Below are 18,184 nucleotides of genomic sequence, written 5' to 3'. Positions count from 1 at the left end.
GGCTGCATCCAGATCACTGTGATTTACTTCGGGGAGGCAGGCGCATGATGGGTGGAGGATCCAAGAAAGCAATAACTCTTAGGCTGCATTTTATTTTTTTATTTTTTTATTTTTTTAAAGATTTTTATTTATTTGATAGAGAGAGACACAGTGAGAGAGGGAACACAAGCAGGGGGAGTGGGAGAGGGAGAAGCAGGCTTCCCGCCGAGCAGGGAGCCCGATGCAGGGCTCGATCCCAGGACTCCGGGATCATGACCTGAGCTGAAGGCAGACACTTAACGACTGAGCCACCCAGGCGCCCCTAGGCTGCATTTTATAAAGACACTAACCAAACCAGCTAGCATAATTATTGTTACAATTATTTATTATTAAACCACTGTATAACTGTTTCCACTATCGACCTATCCTGTGGGCATAATATCCCGATGATACTTCTTCTGACTTTTGTCCCATGTACCCTGAGCTTTTTCATAGTTTGTCAATTTCTTTTTTTTTTTTTTAAGATTTTATTTATTTATTTGACAGAGAGAAACACAGCGAGAGAGGGAACACAAGCAGGGGGAGTGGGAGAGGGAGAAGCAGGCCTCCCACCGAGCAGGGAGCCCGATGTGGGGCTCGATCCCAGGACCCCGGGATCATGACCTGAGCCGAAAGGCAGACGCTTCACGACTGAGCCACCCAGGCGCCCCTTGTCAATTTCTTTTTAACATAATGAACTGACCATAGCTTTTGCTAAGACCCGTTCTACCTTTGGATGTCGGTGAACTGCAGACATGCTTAGTGAATGTTAAGCACTGGAGAAAGGAGACGAGTGATTGCTGTAGGCGTTTGTCTTCCCGTAGAGAAAGAAATATTTTACTGGGAAGGGTGAACGAATGGTGGTGTTTTGCTAGAGTGATGGAAAGGGTGGGAAATTTCTTTTAAGAAACATTAAAATGTAAATTAAAAAGTTATTTTTAAGTCTGTGTTGTTGGGTTTCTTTACTAGGAACTGTGTTTATTGCGATACTATCATTAATGTGCCTTTAACGTTCATTAGTAGGGTCGATTTACCCAAGCTGGGCTTTTAGATTCTTTTAGAGTAGCTTTTCCGAAATATGGAACTTACCAGAAAAGTATTCTCTTGTGTGGGTAGAGAACTAAAAGAGAATTGTTTTTTCCTCTTACTGTTTCCTAACCATAGTTGAGAGCGATATCATTCCTTTTGAACCACTCCTAGAGTATGTGGTGAGGCAGGAATTATCTTGATGAGTTCGTTCGAAAGCTTATTGTAATCTGCTTTGGTTCTTGAACTGAGCTCAGCACTAAAATGGATCATTTCAATAAAGTGGTCCTTGGATTCATTCAGAACTTAGCACTAAAAGCTTCTTCCAAATAAATCACATGCTAAGGAGGCAAAATTCCTTTTAATTTATGGATAGCAGTTGGTAGAATTCCTAACTGCTGACAGCCCCGGGTTCATTCTGTTTAATCTTGATTGGGTGCTGATTCTTGGCAATCTTCGATCCCCTGTGAATTTCAGTCAGTAGATGATAAGTTCTTTCCTTTCTCAGTGTAGAGCAATCAAGCTTACGCATCTGCTTTCCAACTGGATGCACAGGGACATATGTTGAAAGAGAAAACTATCAGAATGTAGGCATTTCTGGTTGGCATGCACTCTTGTCATTGCCACAGTAGGGCTCTTCATAGAAGAGGATCCCAGGCCTCCTGCTTTTCCATCCCCTCGCCAGCCCCTGTATGGAGCCCTCTACCTCTGTCCTGTGTGCGTAAGAGGCTGGGTGGCTTCCAGGCCACCAAACAGCTCTCCCTTCTTATTCAGAGCACAGCAAGGGCTCTTAGGATGTATAGGGAGTTTACTGCTGATTTCTTTGCTCTTTTCGTTAATGCTACTGACATCCAGCTCAATAATTTTTTTTTCTTTATCTTTTTAAGTGTTAGGCTGCTGAGAGGTTGTAGAGTGATTATAATAGCAATATCAGTTCATCTTAACATTGTAAACACTCAGGGTGTATATAAATAACTCTTTCACCAGAACCTTGTGCGACACCAGGCGATCCGCTCTTGGTGGCTTCAGATAATTTGGTGGGATTTTCAGTTTGTCGTTCTGAAAACAGTCTGCCACACGTTTTGATCTGGTAATATGTTTTGTAGAGTAAATGTAAGAGAATTTTAAAAATATACCTGCTTGAGAAAAACTTTTTTTTTTTTTTTAATTCAAGAAGAGTTTGGAGGGGGGTGCCTGGGTGGCTCAGCCGTTAAGCGTCTGCCTTCGGCTCAGGTCATGATCCCAGGGTCCTGTGATCGAGTCCCGCATGGGGCTCCCTGCTCAGCAGGGAGTTCACTTCTACCTCTCTGTCTGCCCCTCTCTCCCTCCCCCTCCCCTCTGCTCATGCATGCTCCCATGTACACGCTCTCTTTCTCAAAAAAATAAATTTAAAAAAACAATTAAAAAAGGGGGGGGGCGCCTGGGTGGCTCAGTCAGTAAGCGGCTGCCTTCGGCTCAGGTCATGATCCCAGGGTCCTGGGATCGAGCCCCGCATCGGGCTCCCTGCTCAGCGGGAAGCCTGCTTCTCCCTCTCCCACTCCCCCTGCTTGTGTTCCCTCTCTCGCTGCGTCTCTCTCTGTCAAATAAATAAATAAAATCTTAAAAAAAAAAAAAAAAGAGTTTGGAGGGACTTTTGTGGAAATTGTGGAAATACAAATGACTCGAAAATTCCCTTATTCAGAAGCAAGCGTCGTGATCACGCTTTTCAAAATCAATGTCAACCCTAGCGTTACCACTATCGCTCCCACGGAGTGTGTACTTAACCAACCGCCAGAGACCGTGTTACATACAGGTTTTATGGGCAGCTTACAATTTTCATTCTTAGAAAAACCTATGAGGGAGACAGTGTATAAGGACCATGGGCTCATACCAGAGTGCCTGGGTTCGAATTCTGTCCCACTGCTTTCCACGTATACGGTCTTTGGCCAATTCCTTCAACTGTCTGTGTCTCCCGTTTCCTCGTGGGTAGGTGGCAGTCATACCCGTACCTACCCCATGAGGTTATTGTGAGGAACAAATGAGTTCACATAGGAAAAGAGCTTACAGTAGCTTTTCATTAATAGTAGTGCTAGGATTTAGCTCCTCTTCCCCCTCATGCTTATTTTATGCCAAAGCCAATGTGGAAGAATTATTGTTTAGAAATCTTCCTTGTAGCACATTCACCTTTTCTTTGCTATATTTATGAAAGAAAGTGGCATAGTCTTGATTTTACTTGTTTGTGATATTTGTTTCCTCTTTTTTTCATGAGTTTACAATATTTTTTTTTTTAAGATTTTATTTATTTATTTTGACAGAGAGAGACACAGCGAGAGAGGGAACACAAGCAGGGGGAGTGGGAGAGGGAGAAGCAGGCTTCCCGCGGAGCAGGGAGCCCGATGCGGGGCTCGATCCCAGGACCCTGGGATCATGACCTGAGCTGAAGGCAGACGCTTAACGACTAAGCCACCCAGGCGCCCCGAGTTTACAATATTTTAAAAGGAAATGCTTACTCAAGACAAACATTCTTGTACCCATGATGGAAAGTTCACTGAAGTTTAGCAGGATAATAGAATTCTCCTGTTAACTCTTACTCTTGACTGATGAATACCAGGCTCATTATGAATTGTCTCAAAGATGTGTTTAGAGCTATTCTTAGTTTATGAGACTAACAGTCGACTTTTTAAAATTCACAGTTTTATGTTTTTAGAATTACTACAGAATAAGACATCTCTTTAGTAAACAAATCATTAGGTTGAAAATAAAATAATGGAGACTTAATTTATCAGTTTTTTAGGTAGGTGATGAGATAACCATATAGGAAGTTGTGTTTCATGTTGTGGATTTATGAATTTTTAATGTCATTCATGTTTTTCAAACCATGAGCTTTATTACATTATATATAATGTAGAAAATACATATTGATTTTGAAATCACCCAAAGCAGCAGTCTCCATGAGAAGCCTGGCATTAAAGATTTGCTTGTAACGATTTAACCTCTAAAAGTATTGGTAAAGTGTTTAAAGGGAACATAAGTATGGATTTTTAGGGAATGAAGGCGATTAATATATCATAATTTGGAAAAAAAATAAGACTGACCAAACCCAAACAACCAGCCAGAGTTGGATGGAGGGGAGGAAGAATGTTGGTCTCATGTTAGGAGCAGGACATACCCTCAGTCCCTAATGAATAAATAATACATTTCAGCTTTTGAGTGGTAGAGCTTTTGGTTCCTGACAGCTAAGTCTTTATCATAGATTTTTTTTCATACTTTGCATTTGGCTCCTTACATAATTTTTCCTTGTGAGTGTGAAAGGAATGTGACTTTGTGAAAAGGATTATGATCTGTACTGCAATTACGATGAATTTTTTTGATTTAAAAAATTTATCTAGGGGCACCTGGCTGGCTCAGTCAGTGGAGTGTGAGACGCTTGATCTCAGGGTTGTAGGTTTGAGCCTCACACTGGGTGTGGAGATTACTTAAAAAAAAAAAGCTTAAAAAATTAAAAAAAAAATTAAAAATAAATAAGTCGTCTATTTAATTACAGTTCGGGTTTTCATGCAAAGTCAATGAAAGACTGTGCATTTATCCTCAATGCAATTTGTTTCTCTCTTCTTTACAGTGTATAATTTACAGCTGCAAAGGATAGGTAAACCTTTCAGATAAATCAAGATTGGGTGCCAATCTCCAGTTATTTTTAAGCAGAAAATACAGGTATGATAATAGCTGATGGCAAAGAGAACATGATGTCTTGAAACTGTCATCATTGTCCCTCATTGCTGTTTGTGAAAAGTCTCCGCAATGTAAGGTTGCTGATAGGTTTTTTTGTTTTTGTTTTTTGGAAAGGGAAGAGTTATTTCCCAGGGTGGGCTGTGGGTGTAAAGAAATGGGTAGTGTAAGGAGCCTTGGCCTGGTTGGTGGGGAAACTGGGTTCACTCTGATTCTGATTTGCTGGGGTCCTTGGGCCAGCTACTTGACTTCCATGCATTTGTTTTTCTTACCTGTGACATGACACAAGGGAGACAGGGTGGACTGGTTTCCGGTCATCTGATACTCTCTCTGAGATCTGTTTTGGCCAGGCCAGACCCTTATGAGACTGTGCTGTCGCTGTTCCTCTTTGTGTCTTCCGTGGGCACGTGTGTGGTTGGAAGGAGGTTGACCCTGAAAGGAGACGACATGGAGAAATGACCATCATGAGGGGCTCTCAGAAGTAACTAAACGGATGGTGGAGGAAATTTTGCTAATGTGCATTTTGTTATTTTCTCATTTCCTTTTCCATCTTGAATTTTTGACGACCTAAAGTCTTTAGAACTTAAGTCAAATGTCTTGATGAAAACTGTCAATATAGGAAAAGATTAAATTTTGCCTTTAGTCATCCTAGTTGTAATCAATGCTGTGCCTTTGGGAGCTGACTTCTGCTACCTATTCAGAGGCAGTTTGTTGATTCATTTCATTAATAAACATTTATTAAACACTTAGTATAAAAATGTCTTAGGGATCATTTGCTTGCAAAGAACAAAACCTTTTGAAAACTTGCTTAAGCAAATTGGGTATTAGTTAGAAGGACACGCTGGAATGTCATAGCACCCCAGCCTGGGAATTGAGTCTGGGTTTAGGACACAAAAACTGGCAAAGTCAGCCAGTTTTTTTTACCTCTTTGGGGCTTCGTGGTCTCTTGCTTTTTAAAAAAATCCATGTTTTTGGGGCGCCTGGGTGGCTCAGTTGGTTAAGCAACTGCCTTCGGCTCAGGTCATGATCCTGGAGTCCCGGGATTGAGCCCCGCATTGGGCTCCCTGCTCGGCAGGGAGCCTGCTTCTCCTTCTGACCCTTCCCCCTCTCATGGTCTCTCTCTCTTTCTCACGCTCTCAAATAAATAAAATCTTTAAAAAAAATAAAATAAAAAAATAAAAAAGCCATGTTTTTTTTCCTTTTCCCCTATTTTTAAAGACTGAACTTTTCTTAATTTGATGAGTGCAGGGCTGCCTCAATCCTAGCTTCGTATAGCCTCTCAGTTCAATTTTGCGTAAGAGATGGACTGACTCCAGATTCCCGAAAAGGAGACTGATTGGCCCAGGGTCGATTTGCTTACAGCCCAGGGGAGAGGCCATACAGATAGAAAGATAATGTCACCCGTGGTGGTAAGTGCAATTAGATATCTGCTGTGTCTTCAAGATGAGACAATGAACTGAAAAAAGGCAGGATGGCTTTCCAGGCAGAAAGTACAGCACGAGGGAGGACACCGCGGCATGCACCTGCAAGCGTGTGTGTGTGTGTGTTTGTGTGTTTGTACATATGTATACATCCATGTGTGCTTGTGTGTGTTCAGGCATGTATGTATGTGCACGTGTGTGTGTGTGTGTGTGTGTACAACAAGTAAATCAGGACTTGAGTAGTGGGAGATGAAGCTGAGAAGATTGGCAGGAGCCCTGTCATGGAGGAATTTGGGAGAGATGCCAAGGGTTGTTGACTCCGGCATATGAAGGGCAACAACAGATGCAGTGGCATTGCTCATCTTTGTTTTAGGCTCCTACGTATGAGAAGTCTGATCATAAGGCCGGATGGAACAAATTATTTAAGTGAAGATTAAAAAACTCAAACCATTTGATATTAATTTATATAATTTTGAGAATGACAAAGCAGTAATTCTGATATTTTTAAGATAATTGAATCCTGCATATTTGTGAAAGCTCCATATTTTCTCTTTATCCGTTAAAATTGTACCTTATATAAAATTTTCTCTACACATTTTTGTAATTTTGGAAGAATTCTTATATTTAAGATAAGTTACTAGGAGCCTTAAGATTGCATTTGCCCATAGTAGGAAGAGGTTATACCATTTATCCACACCTATTAATTGATTTAAGCCTTTTTGATTTATGATTTTCTTCTAAAGAATAGGAATTAATGGAAACTTCAGAGAGGTGATAATCCCTTCCTATTATGCATTCAGTATGCAAAGTTTGATATAATTTTGATTTCTGGTTTCTGATTAAAATAATCATTTCTTCTTATGTGTATTGTGTCCAAGCAGCTGTTGTGTTTTGGATTGGCACAGATAATTGCTTTTCTACTTGGCAAAGAAAATGAGCAGATGCAAAACAAATATCTTTTTCTGGCATGATCAATTGGAAGCTCTGCAGCCCAATGTTGACGACGTTTTCATAAGTGAAAGTGCAAGTGCAGCTCAATGTCAGACTGCAGCTATTAACTGCCAAGTATTCACTTTGGCCAAGACAAATTTTGGCCAAATTTGTATATTTGACTTAGGTTTCGAGCTTGAAAATAAGAAACACAGTTTAGTTTTCACATAAGGAAAATAGTATGTTGACATGAAGGTCTCTATTGATGCAATTGCCCCCAAAGTTCATTCTAGAATTTCCGTCTTTGTTTACCTTTAATAGTGGTAGAGCAACGGTGTGCTCAGTGGTTAGGTGCATGGCTCCTGGAGTCACACAAAATGGATTTAAGTCCCAGATTTGTCATTTAGTAGCAGTATAAACTTGGATTAAGTGATTTCCACATCCATAAAATAGGAATAATCAGTTCTTATAAATGGCATGAAATATTTAAAGCATGAGGCCCAGTACAACACAGGCCCAGTTAGCACTTGTACACTAATCTGAAAATGTCCAGTCTCTGCATTTGGGCATGGGGGAGATAAACTGTCTAATATATCTGTGGTGCTACTTTTCAATGTCTTTAGAGTTCTGGCTTAAGTAGTCATTGTTTCATTCCACTGGGAGGTAGAAGAGAGCCAACATGGATTGCCTATTTCAAGCCGGGAGAGAAACTTTTAATTGTCACCAAGTCCTTGGGAAGTAGGTCTTCCCACTACATTTACGTATATGTGAAAGGCAAGGCTCACGGAGGTTGCATAATTTTGACATCATTACATAGCTAGAATGTGGAAGATCCAGGATTTGAACCCACATCCATTTGATTCTACTATATCGGTTAGCAAGGTCAGGCCCTTTACATCCTGGAAAGATTTACAAGAAACTTCTAGAAAGGACTATTGTGGGGAAGTCAGAAGTACACTGGGAGCATCAGCCTGTTCCCCTTTTTTCTGCATTTCATGGAGCCCGAGTGCTTTACCCCATTTTACATGTTGGGTGCTGATGAAGCTGTGGTTGGCTCCTGGCCATGACCTCATCACGCTGGAGGTAAGGGGGATTTCGCTGTTTATAGCACCCAGCTTAGCACTTTTTAGAAAACTATTCTTCACTTTAAAGTGAAATGCTAGGTGGGATATGTCATATTTCATCTGTAAGCAGTCGTTAAATACCATTTTTCAAAAGTTCTGTAAAGCAACAGTGAGCTAGCTGTTCAGTAATAGATGCAGTCCTGGATCCCTGATTATTGTATCTGCTGAGTTTTCTGCTGGATGGTTGTGTTGCTCTTCAGGGAAACATCTCTATGTGTGACATTTCTGAAAGATAGATTTTGTGGGGGCGCCTGGGTGGCTCAGTCGTGAAGCGTCTGCCTTTCGGCTCAGGTCATGATCCCAGGGTCCTGGGATCGAGCCCCACATCGGGCTCCCTGCTCCGCGGGAAGCCTGCTTCTCCCTCTCCCACTCCCCCTGCTTGTATTCCCTCTCTCGCTGTGTCTCTCTCTGTCAAATAAATAAAATCTTCAAAAAAAAAAAAAAAGATTGTATGAGAGAGAGAAAGGTAGAGATAGTATTGCTTTGTGGATTTTTTAAAAAGATTTTATTTATTTGAGAGAGAGAGAGAGAGCATGAGTGGGGAGGGGCAGAGGGGGACGGAGAAAGAATCTGAAGCAGATTCTTCACTGAGCATGAAGCCCGATGCGGGGCTCGATCCCATGCCACGAGACCATAGCCTGAGCCAAAACCAGGACTCGGACGCTTAACCGACTGAGCCACCCAGGGGCTCCTGCTTTGTGGACTTTTGATTGGGACTTCTAAAGTTAATGTATATCGGAATATTACTCAACCGTAAAAAAGAATGAAGTCTTGCCATTTGGCTTAACATGGGTGGGCCTAGAGGGTATTAATTAAGTGAAAGAGAAAGAAAGAAAAATGCCATAGGCCGGGTGATGGGTATTAAGGATGGCACGTGTTGTGATGAGCACTGGGTGTTATACGCAACTAACGAATCATTGAACACTACATCAAAAACTAATGATGTACTGTACTGTGGCTAACTGAACATAATAAAAAAAGAAAAGAAAAATACCATAGGATTTCACTTACATGTGGAATCTGATAAACAGACAAACAAAAATGAACAAACAAAAGCAGAAAGAGACCCATAAATACAGAGAACAAACTGATGGTTGCTGGGGGTGGGGGTGGGGATGGGGGTGGGAAATGGGCAAAATGGGTGGAGAGTGGGAGGTTCAGGCTTCCAGTTCTGGAATGAATAAGTCATGAGGATGAAAAGTACAGCATAGGGGAACGTAGTCGATGGTATTGTAATAGTGTTGTATGAGGTCAATGGATACGCTTGTGGTGAGCACAGCATACCTTACAGAGTTGTAGTTGTTCAGTCACTATGTTGTGCACCTGAAACTAATGTAACATTGTGTCAACTACACTTCAATTAAAAAAAAAAGAAATCATGTAAAGAAACTCAAATAAAGCCCTGTAATGAATATGAGAAAAAAAGTTCTGGCCCTGAAGAATTTGCTGTTACGGAAATCCAAAACAATGATGAGTACTTTGGGAAACTGACCGTTTGCTATCCTGGATTATAAATACAGAAACACAGGAAGTCCAGATACCTTATTATGAACTCTGTCTGAGTGCTGATCAATCATGAGGGTCCCCACTGAGCGTGCGTAGGCCATAGTAAAACTCCATCACCAAGAGAATCTCAAAAAAGAAATAACTTGCTGAACCTCAGAAAAAACAAACATGAACTAAAGATTTTAAAACCAAAATCATGAACCCTACTATGACACTCTTAAGATAAAGGAGAAAATCAGTTGGAAACTTTCACTGATACACTATGGCCCAACAATTTTTTCTCAACTCATCATTCATCACTCAGTTGATGACTCACTCATTCGTTCAGTAATTATTTATTGTCTACCTGTTTTGTGCCTAGTAGGGAAATAATGTGGAACAAAACAACACATACATGAGAAAAAAAAAAAAAACCCAGCAGAGTTAATGCATATCTGTGAAACCATTCACTGCGGGCATGCCAAAGCAATTCGTTGTAGTCACAGTGATACACTAGCCAGTCGTTGTTTTTAACTTAATTTTTTTAGAGCAGTTTTAGGGTCACAGCCAAGTTGAGAGGAAGATACAGAGATTTCCCATCAGCCTGCCCCCACACATGCATAGCGCCCCCATTATTAACATCACTCACCAGAATGGTACATTTATTACTAAGTTTGAGCCTACACTGACATAGCACCCATTGTTCATAGTTTACATCGGGTTCATTCTTGGAGTTGTACATTCTGTGGATTTGGACAAATGTATAATGACATGGATTCATCATTATAATATCTTACAGGGTATTTTTACTGTCCTAAAAATCCTCTGTGCTCCCCTATTCGTCCCTCCCCAGCTCCCCAGCCCTGGCAACCACTGATCTTTTTACTGTCTCCATAGTTTTGCCTTTTCCAGAATGTCATATAGTTGGAATCATATGGTATCCGCCTTTAGAGATTAGCTTCTTCCTCTTAATGATACACATTTCAGTTTTCTCCATGCTTTCGTATGGCTTGATAGTTCATTTCTCTTAGTGCTGAATAATATTCCATTGTCTGGATGTCCCACAGTTTATCCATTCACCTACTGAAGGACATCTTGGTTACTTCCAAGTTTGGGCTGTTATGAATAAAGCTGTTATAAATATCTGTGTGCAGGTTTTTGTATGGGCATAAGTTTTTAACTCCTTTGGGTAAATACTAAGGAGTGCAATTGCTGGATCCTATGGTGCATGTATGTTTAGTTTTGTAAGAAATTGCCAAACTTGGGACACCTGGGTGGCTCAGTCAGTTAAGCATCTGCCTTCGGCTCAGGTCATGATCCCAGGGTGCTGGGATCGAGTCCCCCGTCAGGCTCCCTGCTCGGCGGGAAGCCTGCTTCTCCCTTTCCCACTCCCCCTGCTTGTATTCCTTCTCTCACTGTCTCTCTCTGTGTCAAATAAATAAATAAAATCTTAAAAAAAAAAAAAAGAAATCGCCAAACTGTCTTCCAAAGTGGCTGTACCATTTGCATTCCCACTAGCAGTGAACCAGAGTTCCTTTTGCTCCATCTCTCCATCAGCATTTGGTGTTTTCAGCTTTTGAATTTTGGCCATTGTAAAAGGTGTATAGTGGTATCTCGTTGTGTTTTTTTTTTTTTTTTGTAGTTTTATGGTTTTATTAACACAAATATGATGTGCACAATAAGCTGTCTATTCATTTTCTTCGCTGCGCAGCCTGGCATTGGGATTGGTGACCCTGATTGCCAGCTGGGCTGCTGTTGCCACAGTAGCTTTGTGGTTCTTGGAGGAGACATTGTGAGCAATCTCTGCACAGTAAGATTTGTTGCACATCAGCAGCACTTCAAGCTCCTTGACATTGTGGACTAGGAACTTCCGGAAGCCACTGGGCAACATGTGCTTTGTTTTCTTGTTGCTCCCATAACCAATATTTTGCATCAAGATCTGGCCCTTGAATCTTCTGCGCACCCTATTGTCAGTGCCTCTGGGTTTTTGCCAGTTGTGCTTAATTTTGACATATCGGTCTGACTGGTCCCGGATGAACTTCTTGGTCCTCTTTTTAACGATCTTGGGCTTCACCAGAGGTCTGAGGGCAACCATGATGCCCAGTAACAGATGGCTGCCACCTCTGCAGGCAGCGCTGAGGAAGAGAGGGGACCTCATTGTTGTTTTTATTTTCAATTCCCTGATAACATATGATGTGGAACATCTTTTCATATGCTTATTTGCCATCTGTATATTTTCTTTGGTGAGGTGTCTGCTAAGGTCTTTGACCCATTTTTTAATCAGATTGTTATTGTTGAGTTCTAAGAGTTCTTTATATATTTTGGATAATAGTCCTTTATCAAATGTGTCTTTTGAAAACATTTCCTCCCAGTCTGTTTTCCCATTCTCTTAACATTATTTTTCACAGGGCAAAAGTTTTTAATTTTAATGAAGTCCAGCTTATCAATTATTTCTTTCATGGATCATGCCTTTGGTGTTTTATCTAAAAAGTCATCTCCATACTGAAGCTCATCTATGCTTTCTCCTATGTTATCTTCTAGGGGTTTTATAGTTCTGTGTTTTACATTTAAGTCTGTGATCCATTCTGAGTTAATTTTTGTGACGTCTGTAAGATCTGTGCCTAGATTTATTTTTTTACATATGGATAGCCTGTTGTTCCAATACCATTTGTTGAAAAAGAGTATCTTTCCTTCATTGTATTGCCTTTCTCTTTTGTCAGAGATAAGTTGATCATGTTTATGTGGGTCTATTTCTGAAATCTTTATTCTGTTCCATTGATCTATTGTCTGTTCTTTCACTAATACAATACTGTCTTCATTATTGTAGCTTTATAGTAAGTCTTGAAGTTGGGTAGTGTTAGTCCTCCAACTTTATTCTTCGCCTTCAACATTTTGTTGGCTGCTCTAAATTTTTTGCATCTTCATATAAACTTCAGAATCAGTTTGTCAATATCCAGAAGATAATTTGCTGGAATTTAGATTAGGATTGCATTTGAATCTATAGAGGAAGTTGGGAAGAACTGAATTCTTGTCAATATTGAATTTTTCTGTCCATGAACTTGGAACAGCTCTCCATATATTTAGTTCTTTAATTCAAAATGTAGTTTTCCTCATATAGATCTTGCACTTATTTTGTTAGATTTACACCAAAGTATTTCATTTTTGGGGTTGCTAACGTAAATGGTATCTTGTCTTTAATTTAAAATTTCCTTTGTTCATTGCTGGTATATAGGAAAGCAATTGATTTTTGTATATTAACCTGGTATCCTGCAACTTTACTATAATCGCTTATTAGTTCCAAGATGTTCTTTTTTTTTTTTGTCTATTCCATTTGATTTTCTACATAGATAATCATGTAGTCTGTTATTCATATCATTAGTTTTTATTTTTATTTTTTAGAGGAGAAATTTTAAGTAAGGAAGGCTGCTTTTGTTTTTTCCTTTTTTTTTTTTGGTCGGAGAAATTTAAAATATTCAGGCAAATGTGAAAAAATAACATAACAAGCACCCATATTATGTTTGGTCATGTTTATTTCCGGGATTTTTTTTTTCTTTTTCCCCCTAGGGAATGGAACTGTATTGGTGTAGCTAGAGTCTACTTTAATAGTGTCTTTGGTCCCATTTCCTTTGCTGTCTCCTCAGAGGTAGCGGCTGTCCTGGGTTTTATGTATACAGGCTGTTTTCTAAGACCACATCTTTCCCACATAAACTATGCTTCAACCTCTGGTTAATCTGGTTATATAGTCAATTTCCACATACAAAAATGGATTGAAAGGTCTTTTTTTTTTTTTAAGATTTTATTTATTTATTTGACAGAGAGACAGCGAGAGAGGGAACACAAGCAGGGGGAGCGGGAGAGGGAGAAGCAGGCTTCCCGCTGAGCAGGGAGCCCGATGTGGGACTCGATCCCAGGACCCTGGGATTATGACCTGAGCCAAAGGCAGATGGCTTAACGACTGAGGCACCTAGGCGCCCTGGATTGAAAGGTCTTATGTGGCTGGGGAGAAAATGTACTCATAGGAATCTCCAGGTTTTGCCCTATTTTGATCTCTCTCTCTTTTTTAAAGATTTTATTTATTTATTTGTCAGAGAGAGAGAGAGAGAGCACAAGCAATGGGGAGGGGCAGAGGGAGACGCAGGCTCCCTGCTGAGCAAGGAGCCCAATGCGGGACTCGATTCCAGGATTCTTGGATCATGACGTGAGCCAAAGACAGACGCTTAACCAACTGAGCCACCCAGGCATCCCTATTTTGATCTCCTTAACCTATAGTGTGTAATAGACCTGAGGAGTATCTTTGTATCTGGAATAATCCAGGGAGATCTAATCTGGGAAAGCCCCAAATTACGTGAGGCTGACTCAGAGATTTCTTGTTTTCTCCTGCTTTCCTGTCACCTTTAACAGCATCTGCTGTACAGTTGATTCTCAGCCCCGGATAGGCGGATGTGGCTGTTCTGGCCCCCTGACCCCAAGGCCCTCCTGATCCCTTAGTCCATCTGAACCGACAGGGACTCTTAGCAGTACTCATCTCAGCTTTTGAAGTCTTGCACTGGACTTACAGGTGCAGTCAACATTCTTCCTTGTCCATCTTCTTTTATGTTAGAATTTTTTATGAAATGTCATCACCTCAATGAGTGTAACTTCACAAGTATTTACTAAACACATACTAAATGATGAGGTGACAATTCTCTTATCGGATGTAATACTGAATTCCAATAACTAATTCTCCAGAGTATATTGAGTGTAATTAGTAACAATAACTGACATTCATTGAGTATTTGCTGTATTCACACACTGTTTTAAGAGCTTTACATATATTAACTCATTTAATTGTCATAAGAACTCTATGGTTTGATGCCATTATTGTCTGTATTTTACTGGTGCGATAATGGGGACCCAGGGAGGAGAGTAACTTGCCCTGAATAACAGAGCTAATACGTGAGGAGCCTGCAAGTCACATGCCTGCAGCCTGGCTCCTACGTCTTTACTCTTAAAAATCAATTCACTGTATTTTTCCTCTGCTGGTTTTGGTGAGAAATTTCATAGCCTCAAAAAGTGTTCAGGTTGCCAGTTGAAAGATGCTCATTTTTGCAGAATGCAAAAGGTTATATGCATTCATGCCTTTATGAGGGTCCAGCCTCCTAAGGGGGTGTTGGTGTTAACCTTCCATCATGGGCTTTACCTCTGCTCACCTAATTCCCTTAGTTCTGGGCTTTAATGAGAACACCGTGGGTAGATGATGGGTCATTTAACTATGAAATATTTTCCACTAGTCTGGAGTAGCCTAGTTATTATGGTAGAAGTGAAATACTGTGGAGAAGCAGAACTCACACAAACAGATCTACCGGATTATGTTCTGACTCTGTTTACAACCAGTTGGAATAGCCCCGGAGGTTCCAGATAATCCCCTGAATCGTGGTACGGTTTAAAGTGGCTATAGAGTCCCAGTTGCGTTAGAGGCAATTCATAAAACTGCTTTTAGTTATGATTACATTGCCTCTGATTTGTCTATCAGAAAATAAATGATTCATTGGCATTTTTAGCTAAATAAAATTCAGTTAAAATTAAAAAAAAAAATAAAGTGGCAATAGATGTCTTGAGGCAGAAGGATTCATGCCTCCTAGAAATATTGATCGTAATGGCATCTGTTGTAAAAAGCAAATGGTCAATATTGAAATTAAAGTAAAATTGAGTTATTTTTTTTAAATGAGCTTTGTGAAAAATTGCTGGTGGCAGTCCAATATGAAAAGCATGGCGAATTTGTGTATTCTTATAAAGCCTTTTGCTCCGGTATTTCCATAATGTGATTCATAGTACATACATTTTTTCCATTTGGTTTGCGGAACTGTCACAGGAACTTAGGATCTTCTAGCTTTACGGCCACAGTCCGGAGGAAGAGCGTACCAAATGTGAATAGGCAAAAGAAGGACTGATGTTCCGGGAAGCGCTCAGGGATTCATCCACGTGAAAAATTCTTACAGGTCTCCTAGAACCCACTTGAAAAAATCACAGCATGTCAGTTATTCTTCAAAAGGCATGTGGCCTTATTAGAGGCAGGCAGGGGTGCCTGGGTGGCTCAGTCGTTAAGTGTCTGCCTTCAGCTCAGGTCACGATCCCAGGGTCCTGGGATCGAGCCCCGTGTCGGGCTCCCTGCTCAGCAGGAAACTGCTTCTCCCTCTCCCTCTGCTGTTCCCCCTGTTTGTGCTCTTTCTCTGGCTCTCTTTCTCAAATAAATAAAATCTTTAAAAAAATTTTAAAAAACCCCAGAAACCGGCAAACTGTGTTCAGCAGAAATAAATAAGCCCTGTGGATATCACACTTGTACCTCCCTGAAGTTTAAGAGACACTTGAAAATTGAAGAAGGCAAAAGGCAGTACTGGATTAGGAAAGACTGAATCATAGTTTAAATAGGTACCTTTTGTCTGTTGGTGAGAAAGCAGATGTACCAATATATATTTTAGGGCACGTTAAGTTCCTGGGTTGAGTGAGAGAGGACAGGGATCATTGCATTATGCAAACGTACAAAGACTCCAGCCGTAATATCAGAAGCAAGTTATTTTCTTTAGTGAAATGTTGGATATATATCTTTAAAGAAAAATAAGTAAACGTCTTCACGTGCCTTAATGTTCTGAGGAAACTGCAATAAAAAAAAAATGGCCTTAGGTTGTCAAAACAAAGAAATGGGAAGCTTCCCAAGAAAAACAATAGACTGACTACAGAGCAATATTGAAACAGGTGAAGAAAAGAACACGATGTGCCATGTACAGAAAAATTATTGATGGCGCAGAAACTGAGGGGAAGACTGATAAGGAGTGAATAGAAAAGTAGCTCCTAAGAAATTCAAGCTCACACCGAGGCATAGAGCCAACCTGATTGCAAATTCTGTCAGGTTGCAACCAGGAGAGGGAGAAGGCAGAATGTGTTCAGAAGATGGAAATTTTTATCAAAATGTGTTAATTCTGGAAGAGAAAGAGATGTGAGTGTGGTAACAGCTGGGACCTTCGTCTACCTCTTGAGACCTGTCTCTGCCATCAAAATGCCTGTTCATCTTTGACCTTAGGGATAAAAAAATGTGATTAATAAATAAACTTCCTAGAGGATATTATTCCCCCTTTATTATGGCTTTTACGTCAACCAAAGACATTCTCACAAGTGATGCCACGAGGACAGTGTGACCCTGGGACTGGGGAGGCTGAATCTGGTGAAGGTGGTGACCCTCTCGGAGCTCTGGGAAGGCGGGAAGGAGAGCGTGAGGCAGTGAGGGGTCAGACCACCTGTTTCTTTTTTTTTTTTAGTTTATTTTATTATGTTATGTTAGTCACCATACATTACATCATTAGTTTTTGATGTAGTGTTCCATGATTCATTGTTTGTGTATAACACCCAGTCCTCCATGCAGAACGTGCCCTCCTTAATACCCATCACCAGGCTAACCCATCCCCCCACCCCCCTCCCCTCTAGAACCCTCAGTTTGTTTCTCAGAGTCTATAGTCTCTCATGGTTCGTCTCCCCCTCCGATTTCCCCCACTTCATTTTTCCCTTCCTGCTATCTTCTTTTTTTTTTTTTTTTTAACATATAATGTATTATTTGTTTCAGGGGTACAGGTCTGTGATTCATCAGTCTTACACAGTTCACAGCGCTCCCCATAGTACATACCCTCCCCAGTCAGACCGCCTGTTTCTGACACACCTCTACCACCCAGGTCATCTGCGGCGTGGCAAGTTAGTTCATCTCCTTATGCCTCCGTTTCATTTGTAAAGTGTACCTGATGGAGTTGTCTTCAGGGTGAACTGGATAATAATCATCAGTGCCTAGCATTCTGTGTATAATGATGTGCTAGTTACTTTTTCTTTATTTATCTCACTTAAGCCTCATAATAACATATCCGGATTGGCTTGATTATTTCCACGTTTTACATGTGAGATACCTGAGTTCCGAGAAGATGACTCATCAGGGGTAACACATATCGTCAGCATTTGAATCCAGGTCTTCCTACACACACGTCCTTGTTCACTGTACTCTGGAGTTTAGCATGTGTAAGAGCAGACACGGGCGTATTATGGGGAACTGACAGCTGAGGACAGAGGTAGGCTTCGTTCTGGAAGCCCTCGGGTGTTAGGGAGTGATGTGGGTGGGTAAGAAGTCAGTTCAAATCCGTGCTGTGGCATCGGGAAGGTGGCATAAAGGGGGTGCGGTGGATAGGGCTTGATGGGGCTGGGGGTGTTGCTTGACGTCACTCTGTCCCACTGCCCTGTAATGGTGACACAAGCTCTGCACCCCTCAGTGTGGCTAACAATAGGAACAAACGTAAAATACCTCCCTTCATCCCGGATACACGCTAAGCACTGTGGTAAGAGTTTTATTATTTATTGCTTAGAGAATTTTTTTTGAGGTAAGTACTGTTATTATCAATGTTTTATGGATGTGGAAACCCAGGGTGGTAGGTAGCAGAAGTAGGTTTAGAACAGGATTTGTCT

General features: G+C 40.8%; 2 protein-coding genes across 4 annotated transcripts in view; one reads left to right on the top strand and one right to left on the bottom strand.

The window, feature by feature from the left end:
• Nucleotides 1-18,184, top strand: part of TMTC1 (transmembrane O-mannosyltransferase targeting cadherins 1) — a 263,658-nt gene that overhangs the window by 45,104 nt on the left and 200,370 nt on the right. The window lies entirely within an intron of this gene.
• Nucleotides 11,225-11,925, bottom strand: LOC116649698 (60S ribosomal protein L32-like). Its single transcript, XM_032432767.1, has one exon. It carries the CDS (start codon nucleotides 11,919-11,921, stop codon nucleotides 11,397-11,399), a length of 525 nt encoding a protein of 174 aa, XP_032288658.1. The 5' UTR covers nucleotides 11,922-11,925; the 3' UTR covers nucleotides 11,225-11,396.

This window comes from Phoca vitulina, unplaced genomic scaffold (genome assembly GCF_004348235.1).
Source record: "Phoca vitulina isolate PV1807 unplaced genomic scaffold, GSC_HSeal_1.0 scaffold49, whole genome shotgun sequence".
Lineage (NCBI taxonomy): Eukaryota > Metazoa > Chordata > Mammalia > Carnivora > Phocidae > Phoca > Phoca vitulina.
The sequence above is the reverse complement of the archived record's forward strand: the minus strand, read 5'-3'. Positions and strand labels throughout refer to the sequence as shown.

Excerpts from the sequence above, each read along its gene's own strand:
- LOC116649698 (XM_032432767.1), bottom strand. The coding sequence starts at position 11,921 with ATGAAAAGATGTTCCACATCATATGTTATCAGGGAATTGAAAATAAAA.